The following is a 26,030-nucleotide window of genomic DNA, read 5'->3' as shown; positions in this document are numbered from 1 at the left end:
GGTCATGTGACATGAAACTCAGGCAGGATGTTCAGTAATACTTGATTAACCTTATGGCCAAGTTTCATGAACTAGGTCCATATACTTTCTAAGTTATGCTGTCATTTCAAAAACTTAACCTCAGGTTAAGATTTGGTGTTGACGCCGCCGCCGCCGCCATCGCCGCCGTCGGAAAAGCGGCGCCTATAGTCTCACTCTGCTATGCAGGTGAGACAAAAAGGGGGCACATTTCTGTTTTAACGGCATTTTTACATTACCAATTGTAATCGTGCCTCTCAAAAGGAGGGGGGCCCACGGGCCAGCTTTGCCCCCCCCCCTTGGATCCGCCAGTGTGTAAGATGATACATGATAGAAATTCACATTACTGACCCTTAAGTTAACCAAAGCTTTAGACAGGCTTGAATAATGAAATTCAATATACATGTTAATAGCCGGAGCCGATTTCAACTTCTGCTGATGGAAAAATGACTTATTGAGATTCTGATTTAGCAAAAGAAAGGATGACCAGTCCTGCGTGATGTCATGTGTAAGAAGCTGTATGAACAGGTTACACCATCCTACTATCTTTTTGCCTGTCATATTACAGGATTTGAACCTAGGACCTTGTGATTCAGTCCAGAGATAGATACTGAATACACCACCTCACATCAGTGGTGAATATATTATATTGCTATTCAGGAAATAACACATTAAACTAGCTGATACAAAAAGTTTGTAATTGACCTTTCACGAGTCAAATATTTGTTGAGGTCAAAGCAATTTTGTTAGACCAGATTATTTAAAACAAGTGATATACCTCTTCTAGGACAGATTTCCATGAAGTCAAACAGATTTCTGTGTTCCAAAAGACTTGACTTAGGTAAAGTCACCTGCATGAATATATAATTGTATTAAATGTAGAAAAAAAAAGAGAAGAAATGACTACTATGGATGATAAGCACTCGTTCTTCTTCCCCAAATAATGTGAGTTCCTGTACTTGGATAGAATTCAAACAAACTCCCTTTGAAATTTGAAAGTGGTATAAAAAGATAAGTTATACATAAACATATATTTAGAATACCAAACTGTAAGTCCCATACTGCATCTATGGGAATTGTTTTAAAATGGTGATGAAAAAGAATCCAATCAAATATTTAAAGAATAAAAATATCAATCTCATATCAAAGGTAAGTTTTTACAGCTATTATTTAGATAATTAATATCTACTGGTTTGAATAAATATACACAAAATCTATATGCAGTCTTGACGGAGGAGATTCATGCAAACTCTTTTTAGTTGTACCATCTTTTAGTACTACATGTTTCATCTTCAGTTGCAGGAGAGGGTTGTTTTTTATTTAAAGATGATCCCAATATTATTCAGTGGCATTAAACAAACATCAATGTGCATTTGCCTGGCAATGCACAAAACAAATATGTCAACTTAATATCACATTACTGAATTAAATATAAAACAGCTACACAAGAGCAATGGTTAGAGTGATTTCATTAGCCGCAATGCACCATCAATCACAAATCAATCATATCAATTTCAGTTAGGTTTAGTTTAGGGTTCAATATAGTATTCATTCATGATGGAGGGATTCCATTCATTTTCAAATTGTCCATACATTCACAAATATATTTCACAATTTCTTTGTATTTGCATTTGTTGGTACATAAACAATTGTGATTAAACTTCAAGGCCTGATTTAATAAAGATTATCATTGATAAAAGATACTGAATTCATATGGCAAATGTGCAATCAACCAATCAAAAGCCATGATTTCAATAGCTTGTTACTTACCTATGATATATCAAGTTTTAAGACACAGGGTCCAAGTGTACCAAAGGCTTTATAGCGAAAAAGGATACATTTGTGGTGATAGGTTTGTGAATTGTGCAAAATTAAAAATAGGGAATAAAATGCAGCATATTAAAACATTTAGAGCATGTTCATACATATATCCCTTACCATTTTAGAATATAAAAAAAGTAATGGATCCTCTGAACAAAATACTATAAAGAACTTCTCCTGTGATTGTCAATAAAGGACCTATAGGGATGTTGCAAGAAAATATTTCCATAGATTGCAATTTTTTGTTACAATTTTGCAATTGGCAGTTTCCATTTCTTGTGGCAAGAAGCAGATCACTACGGTAATCAATTGCAATACATACGATAGAATTGAAGGACCCCATAATAGTTTGTAATTGACTGTTAGTTTCCTGCAACACCCCAATGGTACGACTTCATATCTTTCTATTTTCTGCTGCAGATTTCGCCTTCTCCATCACCAGAAGTAAGTGGTCACAGAATTCTCGGACGGCTCCCTTGCCACCGGCGGCTTTGGCCACAAACTTGGCAGTAGTTGTTATGTCACTGTGGGCATCGCAGGGTGCTCCTCCGATTCCGACTGTCTTCATGCAATCAAGATCTGGAATATCACGACCTGGGGAGTAACAAAAGGAGATATGCTTTACAGTTTGCCATAGACATAAAAGACATTCTTAAAGTAGCCATCCACAGAAAATTCATGATAAGTGATAATTATAGACAAGTTATATATGGATGGAAAAGTTTTGTCTTGCTATTCACAAATATGTCACTAAAAAGTCTTATAGATGTCAAGGAAAAGCGAGAAATGCAATTATAAGAGACCATTCTCACCCCCTTAAGACATTACGTGATCGAACACAGTCTCAATGATGATGTCACACAATTGGCAACCCACTAATCCACAAGTATGCATGCATGCATTTCCATTGCTGTTTTGTTTTTCCTTCAGATGTTTACTGTTTTTTTCCCATGTAATTAGATATTCGATTCCTGGTTTCGACATCCTCATAATCTATAGTGAACAGTAGTTGTGTTATTTTACCCATTTTTATTGAATTATATATTGTAAATCCCGAGTTAGTACTTGACAGCTTTGGCTATTTTGCACCAGTGCAGTGCAGATAGTTGAAAAACTAAATACCTGTGATATGTGCATGCTGGCGCCGTATGGCAGTGCACTGAGCTAGATGAACTGGAAACACACAAAGTGCAAGTGGCTAGCCCCACAGATTTCAAACATGGGTCCCTTCCCTCTCCCTCTTATTCCTCTTTTGCTTTTTCTCTCTTTCTCCCCTCTATTATCCCTGTCTCTTTTGCTATCTCCCTCTCTCGGATCTCTCTTCCCTCCATTCCCAAGCCCACGTACATGTAGATCAGAGCTCAACTCCAGTACAGTGCATTGCACAATTGATGTATCCTGTGTTTGTTGTGACTTGATGGAGTGGCGGTCTACGATCTCTCACACCAACTGATATTTACTGGCCGATTCTATATCATTTAGCTAAAGTATACCATCACTTAAAAGCAGCTGAATTCACAAAAATTAACTAATCAAGCCACATGCCTGAGACAACTCTTTATAGGCTCTATGGAAATGTTTATTATATTGAAATGCAATATTGTGTTAAATGGACTAAAGTGGCAGAAAGAGATATGATTTTGTGATATACCAATGGTTTTCCACAGAACTTTTTGTTGTATATATCTTTTTACTTCAAGTTTGGTGACTAAGCTGTGAACTTTAAATGTCTTAACAAATTATCTGAATCATTCTTTAATCATACCTGCGAACATTAAAAATGCTAAATCTGGACACCCAATGACTGGGGGTCCAGGGGGTCAACTAAGCTCCAGCAGGGTCCAGGGGCAGAGTGGTCAAGAAGGTAGTGCACCCTATAGCTCTTGTATTTTAGCAAATGTACCCCTAAAAGGACTGGGATATTTTAGATGTATTGCAGACTGGGGGTATGAATGGCTCTATGGCAACTTTTCAACATTTTTTTTTCTAACACCAAATTTAAGAAATCAGGACCAACCAATTTTTAGTCATGACGACCCTGATAAAACCAGGACGTTTGGCAGGTGTGTTTGTGAGCTTACATCATATTCAATGCCTAATGTTATTAAAAAACCTGAACATGTAACAGCATCCCATGAACATGAACTGATCAAGGTGGTGATGTATTATATACCACATGCAACTGATAATTTAAGTGTGATTTGAAGTCAGAATTAAATCGATGATGTGTTTGCCTTATTCTTACTTGAATTATCTATAAATTTATATCGCACGAGTTGCAACATTAAAAGGCTATTATAGCCTTTTTGTGAACTAATTTGAAGCTGTTCATATTTCCTCACATCCTAGCATGTATAATATAATATAGGTTTATTTCCAGTTGGTCTAATACCAATAAGTCCAATTACCGACTCGTTTACTACCATTTTGTCTACCTATCAGTTCGTCCACTATCTACATGGTCTGCCAATTTGTCCACTCACCATTCTGTCTAATAACAAATTGGTCCAATAGTCATTTAGTCCACATAACATTTGGGATAATTGGATTGTTATTGAGCAGAATGTAAGAAAAGAAAATTGGTATTAGACCAACTGGTTATAAGACGAAATGGTCATATACGAACTGGTGATTAGACAAAGTGATTATCGGACCAAATGGTTACTGGACCAAACTGGCTGTTAGACAAAATGTTGAATGATGGAATGGCATTAGACAAATTGGTAGTTTACCATAGTACATCACTTACCCATAAAAGCAACCTGACTCCAATCCAAGTCTAGTTCTTTCCTCCATTCATTCAAACGATCCACCTTACTTTTGGCTTCAGTTAACATGCTGATTCCAAGCCGAGCCACCAATTTAGTGGTGACATCATTATCCTCATCTGCAAGATTGAGAATTCATTGCAAGAGATAGTTAATGTTTAAACCTTCAATGTAGTTGTAAAGTTAGTCTAATTTAGCTTGGAGTCATTGTAGATAATTTGCAATACACTACAATACACGATAATCATAGGGAAAATACCTGACATGCATTTGTGCTGCAAGTTAATCTGGGAGCATTTCATCAAAATTTTTGTCAGACAAGTTGTCAAATCTGACTACTTTCCTTGATTCTGATTGGCTTAGAAACACTGTTACTACGGTAACTGTTGGTCCTTTCATGAAACGCTCCCAAGAACACAATCATAGGGTCCATCACATGTAAAGCAGGGATACTGCAGAGGTGCCATAAAGAGGCTGAAAATTTACATTTTTTTTAGTTGTTTCTTGACAAAAAAATAACTTAGAACATGATTTTTTAAATGAAAATGTGCACAATGAAATGAAGGAACATTTTTATCAGCATCAGCTATCCCTTTAGGACCAAATTCTTGATTAGTGCTTATAAGCAGCGCGCGACACTGGCGCTGATCCGACGGTCCCAGACCGGTAAAAATTGCTGTCGGTCCAAAAACTTTTCAGAAATAGGTCTACTGGTCTGACATGACCAGTACTGATACAAATGATATTTTCTTCTCTTTTGTAGATTATAAAAATACACATGTAGCTCGGGTGTCTTAAAAACAGCTCTCTAAAATTGAGAAATGGCTCTCATGAATTATGTTGTGTGTGTACTGTTCTTTTTTCTTGGGGGGGAGGGGGGTAACAATAAGCAATAAAAGACACCGAAAAACACTCAAGTCTTTTCTTACATGTACGTTTTTCTTTATTTTGGGGGACCAGTAAATTTAAGGTTCGGACCAGTAAAGGGTTTCGTGTGGAGTCCTGTAATAAGGGTCTGTATCTACAGACAAGGTATAAAAAGCTGAATATGGTCTGATTATCAACACCCAGCTTAAGACAAATTGGGGAAGAGTAATATGGTTTAGGGAAACCTCTATAGAGCTAATAATGGCTGAATAATTTAGGACAATCCTATTCAGCTACAAAGTTCAGTTTAAAGGAGAATGAAACTCTTGGAGCAAGTTAGCTTTTGTGAAAGCAGAAAAATCAAAGAATAAGATCAACAAAAGTTTGAGTAAAATAGGACTAGCAATAGAAGAGTTATGAGCATTTGAATGTCGAGATCACTAATGCTATGGAGATCCTCCCATTGGCAATGCGACCAAGATCTATGATGTCACAGATGAACAACTCTCCCCTTTTGGACATTGAAAATATACCCCAAAACATCTATTTTTGCTCATTTTAATCATAATAGCTCCATGTTCTAATCATATGACAAACGATTTATCAATGATATAATGTTGTGAAACCTCTGTACTTGTCCTCTCATAAAGAGAACTACTCACCTTGTGATAGACTCTATAAAAGTGAGAATATAAGAGAAATAAGTACTAAAGTAATGAGGGAGTTGTACGTGTGTGACATCACATATCTTGGTCGCATTGCCAATGGGAGGAACTACATGGCATTAGTGATCTCAATAATCAAATGCTCATAACTTTCTTATTATTCATTCAATCTTCCTCAAACTTTCAACAATATGTTTCTTTGATTTTTGTCTTTGATATGGATTCAGCTGGTTTCAAGGGTTTCATTCTCCTTTAAAACTATGCAAATATTGGGGTAGTGACATGTGGGAGAGGTAAATATTGGCTAAGGAAACGTGCCATCTGAAATACTAAGAGAATAAATATGCACACTTAGAAGTGTGCCTGGCTTCTAGTTCCATGCAAAAACTGAGGAAAAGAGGTATCTTTACTAGGTACTAATAGCATATATTCTCTGAAATGCCAAGCATTTACCATGAAATCACTACGAGCAAGACGGTTACTATTTGAAACAGATCATTTTTATCATAGTCTGCTATAACTTGGTGGTTACTGGAAACACTGTTTAATTTCTTTATTATCTGCCAAAAACACCATTGCAAAGACTGTACTTGTTTTTATGGCTTATTATTTTTGATGACATACGCATACCTGCAATGACCCTGACCTCCACTCCTTTATCTCGTAACTGCTTGATACCAATGGTGTCACTACGGCTAAAAGAACGGAACTCATCTCCTACAAAATGATATAAGAGAAAATTCAAAACAGAGAAAAATGCATTTTATGAAGCTTATTTGGCAGTCAACTGTATTTGGTTTCCCTTATATGATTCTCCCCAGATACCAGTCTAAAGAACATGATGCCTGTCTACATGGGTGGTATCTTTTATGGACAGATTCAACTGCACTTGATAGCAAACGGCCAGATGACCGGAAGACTATCTATCACACTAGTTCAAGGGCATTTTCACATAATGAAATTTCAATCGCACTTTTGCCAAACTCTCATATCTTCATGTTGGTCAACAAATTTACATGATAGTCACATCACTCTAAATAATAGGCAATGGGGGCTATTTCACTTACCGGTGGCAGTAAAATTGATTTGGTTGTCGATAAGGACACCGTCAGCTGCAAAGACCACCAACTTTACTCCTTGGGGTTTCGTCTTGCCAAAGTAGCCAAACTTGATCACACGCTGCTCTGCGATTGGCCAGTCAATGTCTGTATCTATGTCCACGCTGTATTCCGGCTGCATTTCACAGTATCCCACCCTGGAATCAACAACAAATTCATAAGACAGGTAAGGTTTTTGACAAATAACAATCAGTATAAAGCCTGTACTATAAAAGTATTCATTGTGACATCTATACGCATATTTACGCAATGTGCATAGCATTAATATGTGCAAATCATGATGCACAGATTGTGATGCCCACAAACATGGAACATCCTTAAAAGCATGTATTAGGGACAAGCCTTTGATTGTTTTATTTTGTACAAATGTAACACTTTATGCAACAGGAGTCTACAGGACCCACATGAGGTACATAAAAATGGGTATTTGGCTGGATCCCGGTAATGCAGAGTATATCATAGCTGCTCTTCTAAAGCCAGGTAATTATGTTACATAATTTTATTAAAATTTTACACACAACACATGTAAACAAAAATACATACATATATATAATTGCGATTACAAATGCTTGGTACATATACAATGTATATCATACAAATGAAATTTAAGTTCAAGTTCATTTCAATATAAAATCAATTGCAAATACGAAGTAAACAAACCAGAACAAATGGTAAGAATTTGCGGACCAAAGTGAAGTCAAAGCTTGTTGAAAATTGACCTTCATAAGTTCCTCTTAGATTAATCGGAGTGAAAGATTGTGAATTTCACTCACTTTCCACCTTGGAAAAGTCCATCCATCAAAAGCTCTCTTGTTGAAAAGTAGAAGGATCCATTCTCGTAGAGCTCACCAGACCAGTCTTGCCTACGAGGTCTCTTTGCAGGGTTAAGGTTCTCAGCCTTCGTACTTACATCTGTATATCACAAGACAATTACGTTGTCATGGCAATGGTTATAATAACCTGCTATTAAATAGATATTATACGAGCATCAATACATACTACAACAGGTGGATGTTTCATAAAGCTTTTTGTAAGTTACGAGTGAGTCGGAGCGACTTTAAGAAGGACAGGTGATCCTTTCTTGTGGTAAATGATATGTATGCTGAATTTTCATTGATGTTGATTTACACCTAAGAAAGGATCACCAGTCATTCATAAAGTCACTTGTAACTTATGAATAGCTTTATGAAACACCAACCTGGGGTGTGTTAAAAAATCTGTTTGTAAAGTATGAATGATTTTACAAATGACTCGAACATGCTGTGCTACATCAGACTCATGATTATTTTTCTTCCTGCAGCTATAGTTGAAATCAAAACTTTGTAGATTAGAATGATTGTTGTTTAAAAAGCATCTAAATTTGATTAGGATTGTGGGAAACTTCAGTTGCAGAAAACATGAGAGAAAAGTTGAGTTAACTGATTTAGCACAAGTATATGTCATCAGTCATGTGTGAGTTTTGTATAAAGTCTCTAGAGCTATTAAACTCATGACCAGCTTTATAAAACATCATCCAGGGAATGAAAGATAGAAAGATTGCATTGACTACAATGTACAATTAGTAATTAAAATCAAGCGTATGGTTAATTGCTAACCTTTGAGCTACGAGGCCCAGGACACTGTTTATAACATACTGTTAATTTGTTATCATAATTTTACCATCAATGCTAACCTTATTCCGCATCAGCGTTCTTCGATGTTACCAAAGAAAGAAAGTTTCTACAACCATTTAGAGGAATTCTCAGATAATTAGACCACCACCGCTACCACCATCGCCACAACCAGCAGCTGCAATACCATCACCATTGCCATCAACATAACCAAAACCCTCATCTATACCACCACCACCAATACAACAATCAAAACTAAAACTACCGCAAGTAGCAACACCATCACTACCTCCACCATTATACAGTACCACCCTACCACCATTATCATGAATACATGTACCATATAACAACTACCACCACCATTACCGCCATCATCTCATTCACTGCCACTGACTGCTCCACCACATCAACAAAATATCCAGTTATCCACCATTATTAACATCACAACTGCTACCACCACAACATCAAGGTATTACAAAGCAAAAAAAAAAAAAAAAAAAAAATCGGACAATGCTCATAACAGTATTTTCAATGATCAATCTCTCAATAGGGGTGTGTAGTATGGCATCTTTATCCTTGTTCCATGCAGCGACACACCGATGAAGTGAACATTGAAATGAACATGATAAATAAATAATTGATAAGTTAAAGCATCTATGAAGTAATGTATAAGAACAGATATAGAGAGTATTTGGATGAAAAGACAGAAGAAAGAGGATTTGGTGGGGGAGAAAAAGTAGAGAAGATGATGGAGGGGAAAGAAGAGGATGAGAATGAGAAACAGGAGGGGAGAAGGATATGGATTTGAAATTGAACACCGAAGATTTCCTCCTCTCTGGAGGAAAATTCCTCTAGATCTAGATTCTCAAGAAGACGGCTATCCTAATCTCTCCTCACAGGATCCCCTTCCTGATGACACCCCCCCCCCCCTACTTCCTCAAGTGGCCTCAGGAGTTGTTCGTGAACCTATACAAATTCAGACTTATTGGTACTTACAAAACTCTATAATGTCTGCAAAAGCGAACGCAAAAGTTTGCAGAAGCATGCTCAAGCCTGGAAAAGAACATTTTCAACGGAATATGAGTTTCAAAGCATTGCCAAGTTAATGCATTATCTCTTGTTAGGCATACTCGAAGCACTTTGTTAGACAATACCATAAAGATCACTAGTGATCACCCAAACAAAATCAACAAAATACATGTACATGTACAGAAGATACAGAGTGTCAAGAACAAATAAAGTTTCAGATAATTTCCCTCCTGAATATTAACATTTAATAACGTATTTTTCTCGTATACAGAATTACTTCTTGATAAAACATAAAACGACCCTACTTCTTTCCTATTTCTTGGATGCATTATGGAAGAAATAACAGTGGTGATACCAAAATTTAAATATGCATGCACTAGCTGTTACTTTAACCTGTAAAGGTACATGTAGTGAATATAAGCTGAATTTTCCATGTGTTGAGCTTTAAAAAGGGAAAATAAAATCATAGCAGAAATTACTGTAATAAAGTCTTGCCTCCTTTCTTTATTTCTCTCAGTGACACACTGTATGAATAAAAATAGTAATAAAACTAGATTTTGATTCGTCATGAGGACGAATTAGGTGGTCTGTCATGATTTTTCATTAAGTGTCGGCTAATGTATGAAATGAATCATTTAGATATGATCTATTTGACAATCTTGATCATAGACATCATGGAAGTAAATTTTGACCATTGCTAAATATGATTATTAATGTGGCGATGACAATCGTGATGATTATAGATATGTTGGTGATAATGCAATACGGCAATTACCAAAATAAAGTTTGGAGCACGTAAAACGCCTTAAAAACTCCTAAAAAATTTCAGACGATTTTACCGAAATTGGCTTTCCGAAATTGCGCGATGAAAGCCGCCTTAATTTTCACAGCAGCTAATTTCTAATCGACGGTTTGATGTTTATAATGCAAAATCTTTAAAAAATTCTTTGTACTGTCAGCAATCTTTTTTTCAAGATTTCAATTAAGTTTCAAGCAAGAATTTTCACAATGTCAGTGGGTGTTGATTTCACAGAATAATTGAAAATTCATAGGTGATACTTTTTGAAAACTAAAATATCTTACATATTTTTATTCAAAATTTCTGCTAAATTTCAATAATTTTAAATGAGAAGTTTCACAATGCTACAATTTCACAGCATTCACTTCAAAACTCATCAGTGATGTTTTTGATAAAAGAATTATGTAGATTTTTTTTGGTAAAAGTTTGCAAAATTTCTGCAAATTTCTAAACATTTCACATATTTTCCGTCAAGAATTTTTAATATCCATTAATTAATTGTGTATGACTTTGACATCTACTTGAAAATTCTTTCTTGATGATTTTTAATGAAAAAAGTCAGGTAAAAGATTCAAATACCGGCGATTTTCCCGCAAAATTTCGTAAAAAATGTGTAATGAACTAAATTGCACAATGTTTCATTTCACAGAAGGTACCTGAAAATTTGTTATATCATACGTTATATTTAGTAAAACTGACCAAATAGAAAAAAAAATTGGGAATTCCGCAAAATGTCCAAAATGAAATTTTTCACCCCAATAGCATTTCAATATTGCAGTGTTTAATAAAAAATTCATTAAATGATGTTTTACAAAGTGAAAATGACCACATAAAAAGTTCCGGAAAAATTACAAAAAATGTCCTACATAATAAAACGCAAAGCAAGTGGGCTTGAAATTTTCAGTAAGACCATACAATTGATTAATAAAACATTTCCTTAAAAAATTCTCAAAAATTAGGTCCAGAAAAAATTTGCAAAAACTTAAACAAGTCATAACACATTGATGCTGTGGTCGAAGTGAAAATTATTCACACGTTATTTGTAGAGAATTTTTTCGACTACATCATATCAAAATTTAGGAGAAAACCGACCACTAATAACAAAGATACAGCCAAATATAAATAAATACGTTGACGTATGTTGCGAAAATATGTAATTTTCACTTCTAACGTAATTTTGACGTCATCACAAAATCTCCAAAATGAGATATTGACTATATCCAAGAGTGAGGAAAAATTAGGGGTCCCCATTCGTTCTGAAGAGCTACAGTGAATTTTTAATAGGCATGTTTTTGCCCATATAGAGCCTATGGAAAGAGCTCGCGCGCACGCGTACTGCAAATTTTAATGGGTGCTCATTCCCTCATTAATGATCGCAGAGAGCTGATCGAGGTATCAATTTTTATATCAATAATAGATAAGCATAGAAAAAACAGAGAATTTATGCTGCGTAACGCTGTTACGCACGAAAATGCGCGCGCGCAAAATGTTGAAATGCTTAAAATGACCTGAAACGTACCCAAAAAATTTTATAGGCCATTTTGAGAATTTTTTTAGCTTTGCCGCGCGCGACATGACCTTTACATGACCTTTGATGACATTGACAGACGACCTTTGACCTAAAGTTTATTTGATGTAAATATGATTGATTATTGATGATCCGTTATGTTGATATAATCAAATTAAGAATTTTACAAAATGGCGCGTAGATGATGTCATCATGACCAGATGACCTTGAAAAGCTTAGTATGCCGTCTCTATGATAGACTCTATGTATTCATGACAGAAAAATTAGCCAATTTGATTCAGCCAATTCGGAGAAAATTTGGCGACAAACATAGGTGCTAAGAATAAATAAATAAAGAAGGAAAATTCTGACGAAATTAAGAGGTGATCTGTCAGAGACAGACCACCTAAATAGTACCATGGAAAGCAAAGTTAGTAATACCGGTGATGGACATAAGCAATTTCTGACAATAAAATGTCTGTTTTAATACAGTAAATTATGAGCGTATATTTGCATATTCTCCTCTCATTGAGGATTCCTACCATACTACCACTGTAAGGTCGTGTGGGGAATTTAATTCTGCTTCAATCATCGCATCGGTCTGGTCTATAATTCTATTCAAAATTAGGAAATAGAAATATCCTGCTACAGTACAATTCATTTTAAGGTATAAACTTAAACATTTCTCATGTTTTGAATGACCCCCCCCCCCATTGAATTTTATTTTTAGTGACAATGTTTTAAATGAAAGTCATGAACTCAATTAGAAAAAAAAATAAAACAAAATAACTTGGCACAAACACATACATGTAGCAATCAAAATACAGACATAAAACTTTAAAAAAAAAAAAATCATCTGGAAAAAATAAATGGTAACAACTATAAAATCATAGACAAGTATTAAAAAGAACTGGAACAAGCTACCAACTTTCCTGAAGACTGCTACTTTGGTGGACCCGTTCAAGAAGTTATTTATTCACTTTCAGAGAATTTACTGAGGAAGAATGGAGACCTTTCTCAATTCAATGAAAGAAATCAATCAATGTATAAATGAGGGAGACATGGATTTTAAAAACTGTGGTTTTCACTAAAAATCAGCCAACTGACAATCAGGGAGACTTGGTAGCCCTGTTTTTCTATAATTGAACTTTTCAATCTTTTCATTTCTCAATTTCTCTCTCTTAATTTAATTCAATTCAATTCAGTATTCATTTTCAAATTCATTAAAAAGAACAAAATGAGAACAGAATTATATATACACAAAGAATATATAACATAAAACAAAGCAAAGGTATCAACAGAACATGACTGAAACAAATAGTGGTGATGATAAAATTATGGTTGGCACATAATTATAACAAGTGGAATGCCTCTGGCGGTCTCACCTGCATCACGCGATTCAATATAGCAGCAGTGCTGACTTTGAAAATTACTATCAAATAATTATTCACAAAAAAACACCATTCATATAATGAAACAATACTACGTTCATTGATATTTGACCTTCATCATGAGACCTAAAACTTGTCAGTGAAACTTGATTACCCATATATCCACATTTTATACACTATATCTCTAAAATTTGAAAGTAATGACAGCAATCTAATAGTTACCTCTAAAATGGCCAAAGTTCAATGACCTTACATGACCTTTGACCTTGATCATGTGACGCGAAACTTGCACAGGATGTTCAGTGATACTTGATTACTCTTATGTCCAAGTTTCATGAATCAAATCCATAAACTTTCAAAGTTATGAAGGTAATTCAACAGATACCCCCATTATGGCCAAAGTTCATTGCCCTTTGACCTTGGTCATGTGACCTGAAATGCGCACAGGATGTTCAGTGATACTTGATTACTCTTATGTCCAAGTTTTATGAACTAGACCAATAAACTTTCAAAGTTATGATGGTAATTCAACAAATACCCCCAACTTGGCCAAAGTTCATTGACCTTAAATGACCTTTGACCTTAATCATGTGACCTGAAACTTGCACAGGATGTTCAGCGATACTTGATTACTCTTATGTCCAAGTTTCATGAATCAGATCCATAAACTATCAAAGTTATGATGGTAATTCAACAAATACCCCCAACTTGGCCAAAGTTCATTGACCTTAAATGACATTTGACCTTAATCATGTGACCTGAAACTTGCACAGGATGTTCAGCGATACTTGATTAACCTTATGTCCAAGTTTCATGAACTAGGTCCATATATTTTCGAAGTTATGATGACATTTCAAAAACTTAACCTTAGGTTAAGATTTTGATGTTGATTCCCCCAACATGGTCTAAGTTCATTGACCCTAAATGACCTTTGACCTTGGTCATGTGATGTGAAACTCAAGCAGGATGTTCAGTGATACTTGATTAACCTTATGTCCAAGTTTCATGAACTAGGTCCATATATTTTCGAAGTTATGATGACATTTCAAAAACTTAACCTTAGGTTAAGATTTTGATGTTGATTCCCCCAACATGGTCTAAGTTCATTGACCCTAAATGACCTTTGACCATGGTCATGTGACCTGAAACTCAGGCAGGATGTTCAGTAATACTTGAATAACCTTATGGCCAAGTTTCATGAACTAGGTCCATATACTTTCTAAGTTATGCTGTCATTTCAAAAACTTAACCTTAGGTTAAGATTTGGTGTTGACGCCGCCGCCGCCGTTGGAAAAGCGGCGCCTACAGTCTCACTCTGCTATGCAGGTGAGACAAAAATATAGATTTACCAGAATAATGAATGGAAATTGGGCATGCACAAAAAGCCATAAAAAGGCTTGTTAAAATGCACTTACCTAAGATATATCAATCGTTAATAAAATGAAATAAAATAAATTTCAGTATATGGCATGGATGCGGCAAGTACCAAAGAATAAAATTAAATAGAGATAAGAATAATAATTTCTTTAAAAACAAAAAACTAAATTAAACAAACGTGAAACAAACTTCAAGGTAAAACAAGACAGAATACGGAAATGTAAGCCATGTACATGTTGTGGAAAAGATAATGAAGTGCTTCGCAACAAAGTAAAGGTGCTCTACCAAACATGCAATGGACTGTACTGGATGCAGTGTGCAATATTATATTCTATCAGCCTACCTTTGTCTACGGGGGTCTCCGTCCATCTGAAGAGGTGCCTCCGAGTAACAGCAAACACAGAGTCAAAGCCCATATTCCTGATCATGTGACACGCCCTCTGGAGGTGGGACGGGTGCAGGCATGGTGATGTACACTGGACTTGGCCCACAAATTTTACCTCTGTCGAAAAAAAGGGAGAATAACAGTGAAAAGATGACAAGAAGCCCTTCTACCCAGTGGTGTAGATGGATGGGATTTTAAAATGTAATTATAAAGTTTCAATTCCTCAAGGGTATACAGTACATACATACATGGATATGTAGCTTTTTAGGGTTACATGAAGGATTTTTGCCATACACCAGTTGTACACGGAGACAGAATCCTGAAAAGGGTGGTTGGTTTTAAAAGAGATAAAGTAATAAATGAGAATGTTATATTGAAAGGTAAGAGAAAGAGAGATAAAGAAAGAGAGTATTCTTTCTTGTACATGTAACTCCATGAACAGCTTGTAACGAGAGTCAATTCATGTTTTGGTTGTCCACAACGAGTCTTATGCCAAGGCTTTCCTATTTTACTCATATTTTTAACTAATCACTATGCTCCTTGAATTCATACAAAGGGCAAGCACATATATTACACTTACCTGACTCTTGAACAAATTGGAAATGCTTCCCATACAGTAGTCAAGATTGATTGGATGATTTGGATCAATCTTGGCTCTCCCAGCACTAAATGCTAATGCTATTCATAGTAGCTATTAAAGACGTCACGGCCATTCTTACCTGGATGTTCTATGAGGAATTCTTGAACAGCCTCGATAGAAGTGGCTTGATCTCTGGAGGTATGTGGGCTTCTCCTGTGTACCTGAGCACCCCATTCCTTAGATATTCTGGCAATACCATCGTGATCTGTCGACACCCACACGCTGTCAAATTCTGAAATCATGATTTTACAGATTTGTTCATCAAATTGTTCTAGAGCACTTAAAACACAATGACACAAAATTTTAGAGGTGGCCAATGTTTGTATATATGGTATGCTAATTCAGATAATTGGTGAGTATAACTAAATGTTGCCATACATGTATAAACTGTACAGTATACTGTCATTGGGCTGTTAAAACCTTGTACATCAAAACGTAACAAATTAGAAGTTTAGGAAAAGCTTGATTATTGAGTAATGAATAAGAAGGAGTTCTCTTTGAACATATTAAGGGGACTTTTTTCAGACATTATAGGTTGTGACCATATGTGATCATATTTCTATTTTTTTTAAAGACAGCTTATTCTGAGTTATCCTCAGAATGTTCAAATTTTATTGTTTAACACTTCCAGTGACAATATCAGTATTGATTTTGTTGATTATTGACTTCATTTTTTTATGTGCCAATGACAACTTGATAGCCTTTACTAAACCATGATCATCGGCTTCATCGCCAGGACATCGCAATGCACATAATTTAGTAAACTACATGTCCCCAAAGTGAATTGTTCATTTGTACATGTATTGTACATGAACCAAGAAGCACATATCACTACCGAAAACAGAAATAAGCAGAATAAAACAAGTCAAAATACAGTGTATAAAACTGCAATAAAACAAGATCAATGATAATCAATTTTGTAGCCAATCTGGCATGTAAGTAGGTCAAATTTGCCAGATGAAATTAATATAGAAAATTTTATGACAATGGTAAAGTTAAAACTGCAATATGTTTTTGTAATTAATCCACATTGCAAACCATTGTCTTTGGATGGGGCAGCACTGCAGGTAATATGTTTCTGTTCAATTTCATGCAGGAAAATAATGAACAGTTTTCTCTGAGCTTCCCTTTTGTGTTATTTTGTTTATTTGCTTGTAATCTACAATTGACTAGCAGACATTGGATTCATCTTCTAAATTCTGATACAGGCGAGTTGAAAACCAGGAGGAGATTTTAACATGAATCCCTTGCAAAATACATGATTGTTTCAAAGTGTTTAGTTTCCAGGCAGAATGAATATGCAAATGCACACAATTCACATAAAAGAAATACTCTGACAAATATAAAGGAATAGGGATGTGTAAAAAAAATATTTATAGATTTGTATAATTTCCAAAGTTTTGCACCTCCGCCGACATTGGAGAGTAAGGGTTAACTGTTAGTGATGTGTCAATTAGTTTCTAATTTCTCAATTATTTGATATTTTCCATTTGTTTTAATGACTTATATACTGCCAGGAATGAGAAATGGACTAAACTTTGATTGGTTCATAATGTGACAGCAGGTATAAATGACGCATGACACAGTCATATACACGTTTATGTGGCATTTAATTTGAGGGTAGATCAACCCCCTCTCGAGTTCTCAAGGAGGACAAAACTACATGCGGATTGAAAGTCACATACATAGCATCGTCAACGAATCAAGGGTTCGACCACCCATACATGTACACAGCTTTTGACAGTCTGAAGACCAATCAAACCACCTTCAAATATAGATCATCAAAAATGTACCGGGTAACTAAAATCTTGACCTCCCCAAAGCAAGAGGGTGGTCAGTCTCTTTCCCTCTCATTTGGTCATGTGTCAAGCAAGCTATCAAGAAAGCTATCCCAAGATCACCCTCACTGACCCAAGGTCAAGGAGAACTTCCCTGAAGGGATCTCCTCAGAAGTATTTTTGATTGAAAGGGATGACTTCAATACAATACTTTCAGGGACAATGCAAATGCTTCAATGCATTCAGGGACCTTCTCAACAGATCAGTTTTACTCAAAATATATATCTCTCTCTCTTGTACATATATTTTCTGACCTGTTACAATAAATTCATGACTGCTGTTATTCCTATAGAATATATCTATTTCATTGAACAATGTATTTGTGATAAGGCATGGCAAAACCTGCAAAAAGTGACCAGAAATGATTTTCATTTTCAGTTATAAATTCCTACTGGAAGAGAAGTAACTCAGCTTCAAAATCATACAGTATTAAACTCACTGCTATAATTCCTAATCCTCATTACAGAGAGAACAATGACTAATGACTACCATAGAATGTTACTTTTTAGAAAAGAGGGATTAAATTTGACAAGTCTATTGGAGCACACATCTATTGAAGCGCACAGTCTATTGAAACTTCACACTATTGTGCAAGGTGAAAAAAAAGGGAAGAAATAGTATTCATTCAAATTAACCTAGAAGGGGTCGTTTAATTAGCTCCAAATTAGCCACACTAATTATTAGACACATCTTGTTCTTGATTACGAAGAAGCACCAATGAAAGATCTTATATATCCCCTTTTTAGTTAATTAATTAGGGTTCAAAATTAGAGGAATACTTTGGTATTCAGGAAGAACAAACTGGAAAATAATCTAAAAATGAAACAAGAGTGTTGCTAAGGCGAGCACATAATACACCCGAGTGTAACACAGAAAATGGATTTATTGGTCAAGCAAGAAAAGTAGAAGGTAGTGACTTCACCTTTGACTTTCTGACCTCAAAATCAACAGAATTGCTGAGATCTATGCTAGAATCATACACACCAAATTATATGAGCCTAGGTAAAGTTCGACTAAAGTTATCGTGTTAACAAGGACTTCAGAAGGGTAAGAAGGAAACATGTCAGTGTGACCTTGACCTTTTGACGTAAAAATCAATAGGATTCCTGGGATCAATGCTAGTATCATACACCAAATTATATGAGCCTAGATTAAGTTAAACTGAAGTTATCGCGTTTACAAGGACTGCAAAAGGGTAAGATGAAAACATGTCACTGTGACCTTGACCTTTAACCTTTTGACCTTGAAATCCATAGACTTTCTGGAATCCATTCTAGTATTATACACACAAAATTATATGAGCCTAGGTTAAGTCAAACTGAAGTTATCGCGTTTACAAGGAAAAGTTATTGGGCAGACGGACGGACAGGCAGACAGACGGACACCGAGCGTGAATACGTCCTGTCTTGGACGGGCGTATAATAAAAATAATTTGTCCAATAAAAACTATCAAAAGAGATACTTGGGTTTGTTCTGTACATGATTTCTTTATACACTGTAGCCCATAAAAAAAACTCTTTCAAGAAATACTAAAAAATTATTTGACCATTCTGACCAAAACAACTCAATTCAATTCAATTTAATTTATTCACCATGTAAACATATTCAAATATACAATGCAAAATAATAAATGCATACATGAATTAAAATAAATACAACAAATAAATACAATATATTTAAGAGTTAATGTAATTTAAACTCTTAATGTATTCCTACTGTAAATCACAGAGAGTGACTCTTGTGGGTTTTGCCATACCTGGTTACATTTTCATGAGATATATTAAGAAATTAGATTTACATTTTTCAAACTGTGTAATCTAAATCAAATACATAAGATTTAAAAGATATTATATTTAAAGTAATCATAACTTTCCCTGACATAGAGATTTAGGCCATAAGAGCTCCCCCAAAAATCACAAAACCTTCCACCCGTTTAAGCACTTGTCAGTGACATTGTCAGTGACATATAAATTGAAAGAAAAAAAAAGAATTCACAATAGCAGAAAAATCACTCAAGTTTCCTCTACAGGTACAAACCTCTGGAATCACAACGCTTAGATTTACACAACATGATGTCACAGTTAATTTGGGTTTTATAAAATACTCAGCTGTCAAGCAGAGAGTTTACATTCTAAAAATATAGATTTTTTTGCAAATTATGAAGAGGAAGAGAGGATTATTTTCAAAAGTATGATTTTAATTGATTAATTAGACCTCACAACTTACTCTTTTTTGTTAATACAGCAGACTCTTCATTTAAAGATAAAAATCAACATTTTTAATAATTAGGCCTATTTTTATTATAATTAGAAATTTAGAAAAAAGTTTTCCTTTTAAAATTGTAATGTTTTTGACAACACCGTAATTGGTCGCAAATGCTATTGTCCGCTACAATCAGCTCAATTACATCTGGCGGAGTATACAATTTCATACAATGGTGAGTCGAACCCAATCTTCTAAATCCTGTTTAAAATAATTATTTTTAAAATATATATTTTTTTTAAATAGGCCTATATTAAAGTAAAAATAATTGAATGATCAGCCATTTAAGGCTGGATTCATGATTGGGAGAGGTAAAAGTTTCATTTTTGCTCAATCACTACACACATCATATAGACACAGGCCCTGACTCCGTGAAGAGTAAGCACACTTTAGTGGATGTTTTTACTCTCTAGGAGCCTGGCTAGTGCATAGTGCGAGGTTAGTATAGGACTATAGCTAGCTTCGCATATGTGCTGTCAGACTATTAAACATGAATGATAGCGTTGAAAGTACACGAGAGATGAGCGATATAGCTCTCCGACAGACAGCCAGGCCAGTGCAGCAGCAGTTTTTACATCCATGCATCGTCGATTTCCGACGTGTAACCGAGTGGACTTTTTAGAATCATGGGCGAGGAGCTTCAGAAAAATGTGCATCGAGTTTCAAACTTCAATATCCAGAGGTACTATTTTTCAAGATATTGCACGGCACCAGGTCTCACCATAACTTTGATTGATACAGAAAAATTTGCAATTTTATTTGTCATTTTGAAGATTTGATCCTAAATTTGTGCGAAAATAAGTTTGCAAGCTCGGAACAAAATCACAGATTTTTTTCATTTTAGTGCATTTTTCGGTGACCCTGTTTCTTAAAACTAAAGTTACCACATGCAATGTAAATATGGGGCCTGTTTCATGACGAGATGAGCGATATGTAGGAACGTCCAAATATCATTCTTCCGAGATAGGAAGATTGGCGAAAAATCAGTGGTTTCTGTTTCACGAAGGCAATTTTCTCTTCTAAGTTTGCAACATTGTAAGTATCAGAAAAATATTTAGTCTTCATTGTCATCTGAACCTTTTATTTCGTAATGATGAAGATCAAATATGTTTTTTTATTACCAGTACTGATTGTAGAATTGATGTATGGAGCTTACTTTATGAGGTAAATAGGGGAAAAAAACATTGTAATAGTTCAATATTCTGAATTTTTATATAAAATACTTATTCATAGTGATAATTTTTGCAAATTATGCTTTAAATGTTATTTGTTGAGGTAAAAATAGGATTGAGTGGAGTAAACAAAATCAACGTGTCCAATGAAAAAAAGGAAAAATATGAGAGGCTGCGTGTGAAAAATCGAATTTATTTTATTTGTCAGATATAACGCAAGAAATACAAATGTGAGTAATAGAGCATAAACATACCTTTGCATGAAAAGTAAACGAAGACAAGCAAAATATCAAAATTGCTGCAAACATGTCAAGTGGGTAAAGTGCTTTGCAATAATAGAAAAATGTGTGAAATCAATCCACAATGGAAAAAATACTATTTACAAAACAATTCTAAAAATAATAATGATCATAAACGTTGGTCATATTTAAATTTGATAACTTCACAGAAGTTAATATAAGAACATAAGCTTCAAGAATATAAAAACATATGTTCAACATTTCAAACTTAAGGAGTCGAGACGTACATAATTGCTTTAACATGACATAGGGCCTACCCTTCGATTTAAAATGCGCCTTTTTGTATGGACTATCCATAACCTTTTCTTTTATAGGTACAATGAACTTATCTTCATTTGTAATGATTGCGATGGTTTCGTAAACAATAGGCGTAATCTATATTTTAAATTCAATTTGCTATTTTGTTACCACAGATTTTTTAAATTTAATTCATCATCTCAAGTTAGCACAAAACCCAACGATTTTTATTAATTAATTAAAATCAATCTCAGCAAAAAATAATTAAAATGACATTGAAAATGAAACAAAAATAAATAAATGAGCATGTTTAGTAACATCTTAGTTTTGTATTGTGTTTTGTTTTTTTAATTTTTAATTTTGCTGAACGTTATAAACATGTTTTCTTCACCATACATAATTTCTTTTAAAAAATCTGGTTTCATGTTATCAAATGATAAAGCATGAGTGATTGCCATCTATTATGATATTTCAAGTTTGGTTTAAAAAAACTGGAAAGGGGGTTGGAAAAAGAGGGGAAAAATGTGAGAAAATAAAAGAAAATATATTCAAAAAAATTATTTTGGCCTAGATTACACCAGAGAAGATAAAATGACATCAGTTTTGACGAACTGAAAGTGATGACAGCCCCCATATAAACAAAAATAACTTGCAGCCATCCCGGATAAAATCAGATAGTACAATCGAATGACCAAAAAAAATGTTAAAAGGTGATACATGTATGTCAGTGTGGCTTGCCGTAAATGCATTTTCTCTCAATGCCAACGGTGGCGGGCGGTGTGCAAAGAAGATCATGCCTACGTAGGACATGTCTGGAGGTGTCTTTCCAAGGACCATTCTTTTTGTCGCCCAAATCGGCTTTGTGAACCAGTTGAGCGATATCTTGTCCTTACGTAGAACGGTTCTACCGAAGACTGGTCATTTAATGAAGCAGGCCCATGGTGTGGATCGCGGATCCCACAAATTGAAGGGCGAAATTAGGATTTTTTGTGACTCTGCCCGAGTATATTGTTTGGTGTGTGTTGCAGTGATGATTGACTGTGCAGCACCGCGTACTGTGCTGGCGTGGCTTGTGAAATAAGTTGACATCTCCTGTCACGCTGCAACGCATTCAATATTTCATTGGAATAATTTTCATGTGAGTTTAAATAAAGTGAAATAATATATTAAGAAATATGAAAAGGATTCCTCTTAGTACAAATTCTGTTCTAATTTGATAAACTTCCTATTCAATTTCATGGTCTGGATAAAATTGTAAGTTAGATTACTGATTAGAACATCCAAGAAGAAACCACCAAAGGGTTCATTACATGCCGCCACGCATAGAAAAATCTAGACCAAAAGCTTCGGTCTCTGTTATGTTGGTTGTTCAGCTGAACTCCGTTGGCTTTACTCACCAAATACAGAGACCGAAGTTCTAGCGCGATCTGTACAGGGGACTCAATGGCAATATGTTTATGTACTTAAGATCGGATAAAACAGGGAAGTGAATTTACGCGACAGCCGAGGTAAGTCACTGTTTTTGTTCCTTTTAACTTGATTTTTCTCCGTTTTTTGGCAATTAATGCCAAGAGGGAATATTAATTTGCATTTTGGTCGTGTTAATTTTCAAAATTTTTATTCATTAAAGACAAAAATTGAAGAGCCCCGATGGGGGGATTTTGCATTGCAAGTCCCCTAATGGTGGCTGCACGCTAGCGAGCCGTCTGTGTACGAGGAGAAATAAAAAAAAAAATTTAAAAAACTCCTCGAAACAGACGGCTGCCAGCTGTCTAAGAAAAATCAAGCCATAGAAGTCGTGTGTTGTGGACACCAGAAGTGAGATCCCAGCACGCGCAACCCACTAGTTAGAAATCCACTGCCAAACGCGGATCATGGTGCGAGGTTAGTATACAAATAGTAATACTAAACTCGCAATACGTTTGAGTGCCAAGAAACAAACAATTAAAAATTACATTGAATGAACATGTCATTATTATTAACATTGATTAATGATTGAATGAAAAACAATAAATTAAATAATCATTTAACAATTAATGAAAATGAAGAAAAAAATAGCAATAAAATAAACATTGTTAACATTAAAGGAATCTGTAAACAAGCAGGACAAAATGCGATGTGAAATCATGCCAATTTTTTTCAAAATTGCTTCCTAAAAAATTAACAATAACTTATGGCAGTGAGTCCAAACTTCGCGCGTGTCCATACTTCGCGGACGGTCATTATCTAAAAAACTAGCCAATATCCTTAAAATCTGACATCATCAACGTGAAAAGCGACCTAAAATTACCCTTTGGTGTAAGTTTCTTTAGGATGAGTTCAGTATTCATGAAAATATTGGCAAAAGATCGGCAAATTTGTCACGTTTAGCGCCCGTTTTGAAGAAATCTGATATTCTCAACAAGCATCATGATATCACCATTTTGCAAGCAGAAATCATCAAAAACATGAGTTAAATGTGGTACTAACCGATTCTATAGCACTTTGCTATCAATCTGATATAAATATTTCACTTTTTGAGCTTGAGTTTTTGTTTAAATGTCTACAAAAACTTTGGTCCATGAAGTTAGGTCACACTTTTTCTGAACGCTTTTCCAGCACAGCGCGCATTCGCCGATCGGAATAGAATTTTGAGATCGCGATACCGGCGAATCCCCTTGACCTACTTTAGATTTTCGTCTATGATTTTATAGTTTACGATCTTGCCGTCAATGTGGTAACTATTTTTTAAATTGGTTTTGTATAAATTATGAATATTTTGTGAAAAAATTTAAGCCTGATGAATATTTTTGAAAAGTACGCGAAGTTTGGACACCCCATCAAGTTAAGTGCCGGTATTCGGTAATTTCAACACTGATGAACATATGATGATAAAATGGCAATTAAACATGGCTTCACAGAATTTCTCGTGCTATCAGCAATTTACTGCACATACTTTCAGTTTTCTTTTCATTCACATTCCTCCGTTTTCTTTTTCTGGGAGTCGTTTCACAGACTTCGTTCATCGATACCCACTTAGTTAGGGCACTTACCTCCCGAATCTACGGCGGCGCGAAGCACCCACGCGATGAGGGGCTGTCCTGCGAGCGCTTTGATGTTCTTCAGTTTAATACCTTTGCTCCCACCGCGAGCAAGGATCAAACAGGCAAAATGTCCGGCCCTCCGATTAGAATCCCCGCAATCAGACATCGTGAAGTTGTTTTCCTTCGATGTAAAAATGTTTAAACAGGCTAAATTTAGATAAAAACAGATCAGATGATGCCAACAAAGTAGATTCGAGGTGGCTGCCTTTACACCGATCCCGATCAAACATAGAGGGCGTCAATACTAATTGCGTTTACAAAAAAGCTCCGTCAATCCAGGGAATTCCCCCTACCCCCTAAACAATAAAAGGGGACCGGAAGGGGGGGGGGGGGTCTTCTTGATCCTAATGATCCGATGCTAATATTTTATGCATATAGCACAGTTTTAAGATGATTTTTTTTCACGCTCTGCTCGATCATTAAGTCTATACAGGGGCCGCAGAACGGTTTTCAAAGTGGGGGGAGGGGGATGACCATACAAAAAAATCACAATCATATGGTCATTTTTACGTTTTTGTACACGGTTTTGGAAAAAAGTAGGGGGGCTGAAGCCCCCCTTCTCCCCTGCTTCCGCGGCCCCTGCTATATAGCCGCATTACGTTCAGACAACGCACCGGACAACGCAAGTCGTAATAGTCCGGTCTGTTAGCGTCAAAAATGCCCTACTTGTGGACACGGTGGACAAAAGCATGATTTTTTCTCCAGACCTTTGTTTATGTATAAGAGTTAAGAATGGGGTATGCTCCAAAAAATCTGGCTGCAGGAACAGAGAAAAATGGGTGAAAATGTCAGAATTTATGAGTTTAGATTGGTCTGATATATAGACTAGCGCTAGTGCAAAACTCAATAGCAGTGCATTATTTTGCATTGGATTAGTTCTTGAATTCAGACCCTTTTTGAACAGATCTTCTGCTTGTCCTCGCATCTCAATGCACCAAATATCTGAAAGCAGATGCTAAACAAGCCGAAGGGTGACGGTGGAGGGGGTTGAATGTTGGTGTGTATGTACATATTTTGGTCTTGGGGTAAAGATGTGCAATACATATTTTTTTGCATGTGTTGGAAATTGTGTTGCCATGGTAACAGTGTATCATTGCAAAAATAAGGTAAAAATCTTGCAGTTAGAACTACTTCCTCTGTTTTC

General features: G+C 35.4%; 1 protein-coding gene across 1 annotated transcript; it reads right to left on the bottom strand.

The window, feature by feature from the left end:
- Positions 1-225: 225 nt before the first annotated feature.
- On the bottom strand, positions 226-25,115 carry LOC135155689 (N-acylneuraminate cytidylyltransferase-like). The gene is made up of 8 exons (XM_064105601.1): positions 24,836-25,115; positions 16,075-16,227; positions 15,314-15,472; positions 8,031-8,169; positions 7,207-7,394; positions 6,770-6,856; positions 4,589-4,726; positions 226-2,433 (listed from the first exon to the last, which is right to left on the bottom strand). Exons 1-8 carry the CDS (start codon positions 24,990-24,992, stop codon positions 2,234-2,236), a joined length of 1,221 nt encoding a protein of 406 aa, XP_063961671.1. The 5' UTR covers positions 24,993-25,115; the 3' UTR covers positions 226-2,233.
- Between the last annotated feature and the right edge of the window lie 915 nt (positions 25,116-26,030).

The sequence above is a fragment of the Lytechinus pictus genome, chromosome 10, assembly GCF_037042905.1.
Source record: "Lytechinus pictus isolate F3 Inbred chromosome 10, Lp3.0, whole genome shotgun sequence".
NCBI lineage: Eukaryota > Metazoa > Echinodermata > Echinoidea > Temnopleuroida > Toxopneustidae > Lytechinus > Lytechinus pictus.
Note: the sequence above shows the minus strand (reverse complement) of the source record. Positions and strands in the feature narration are given on the sequence as shown.

Coding starts and splice junctions, on each gene's coding strand:
- LOC135155689 (XM_064105601.1), bottom strand. CDS start 24,992: ATGTCTGATTGCGGGGATTCTAATCGGAGGGCCGGACATTTTGCCTGT. Junction 7,395..8,030: donor GGACTTTTCCAAGGTGGAAA/GTGAGTGAAATT, acceptor TGTTGATTCCAG/GGTGGGATACTGTGAAATGC. Junction 4,727..6,769: donor GGAGGTCAGGGTCATTGCAG/GTATGCGTATGT, acceptor TCAATCTTGCAG/ATGAGGATAATGATGTCACC.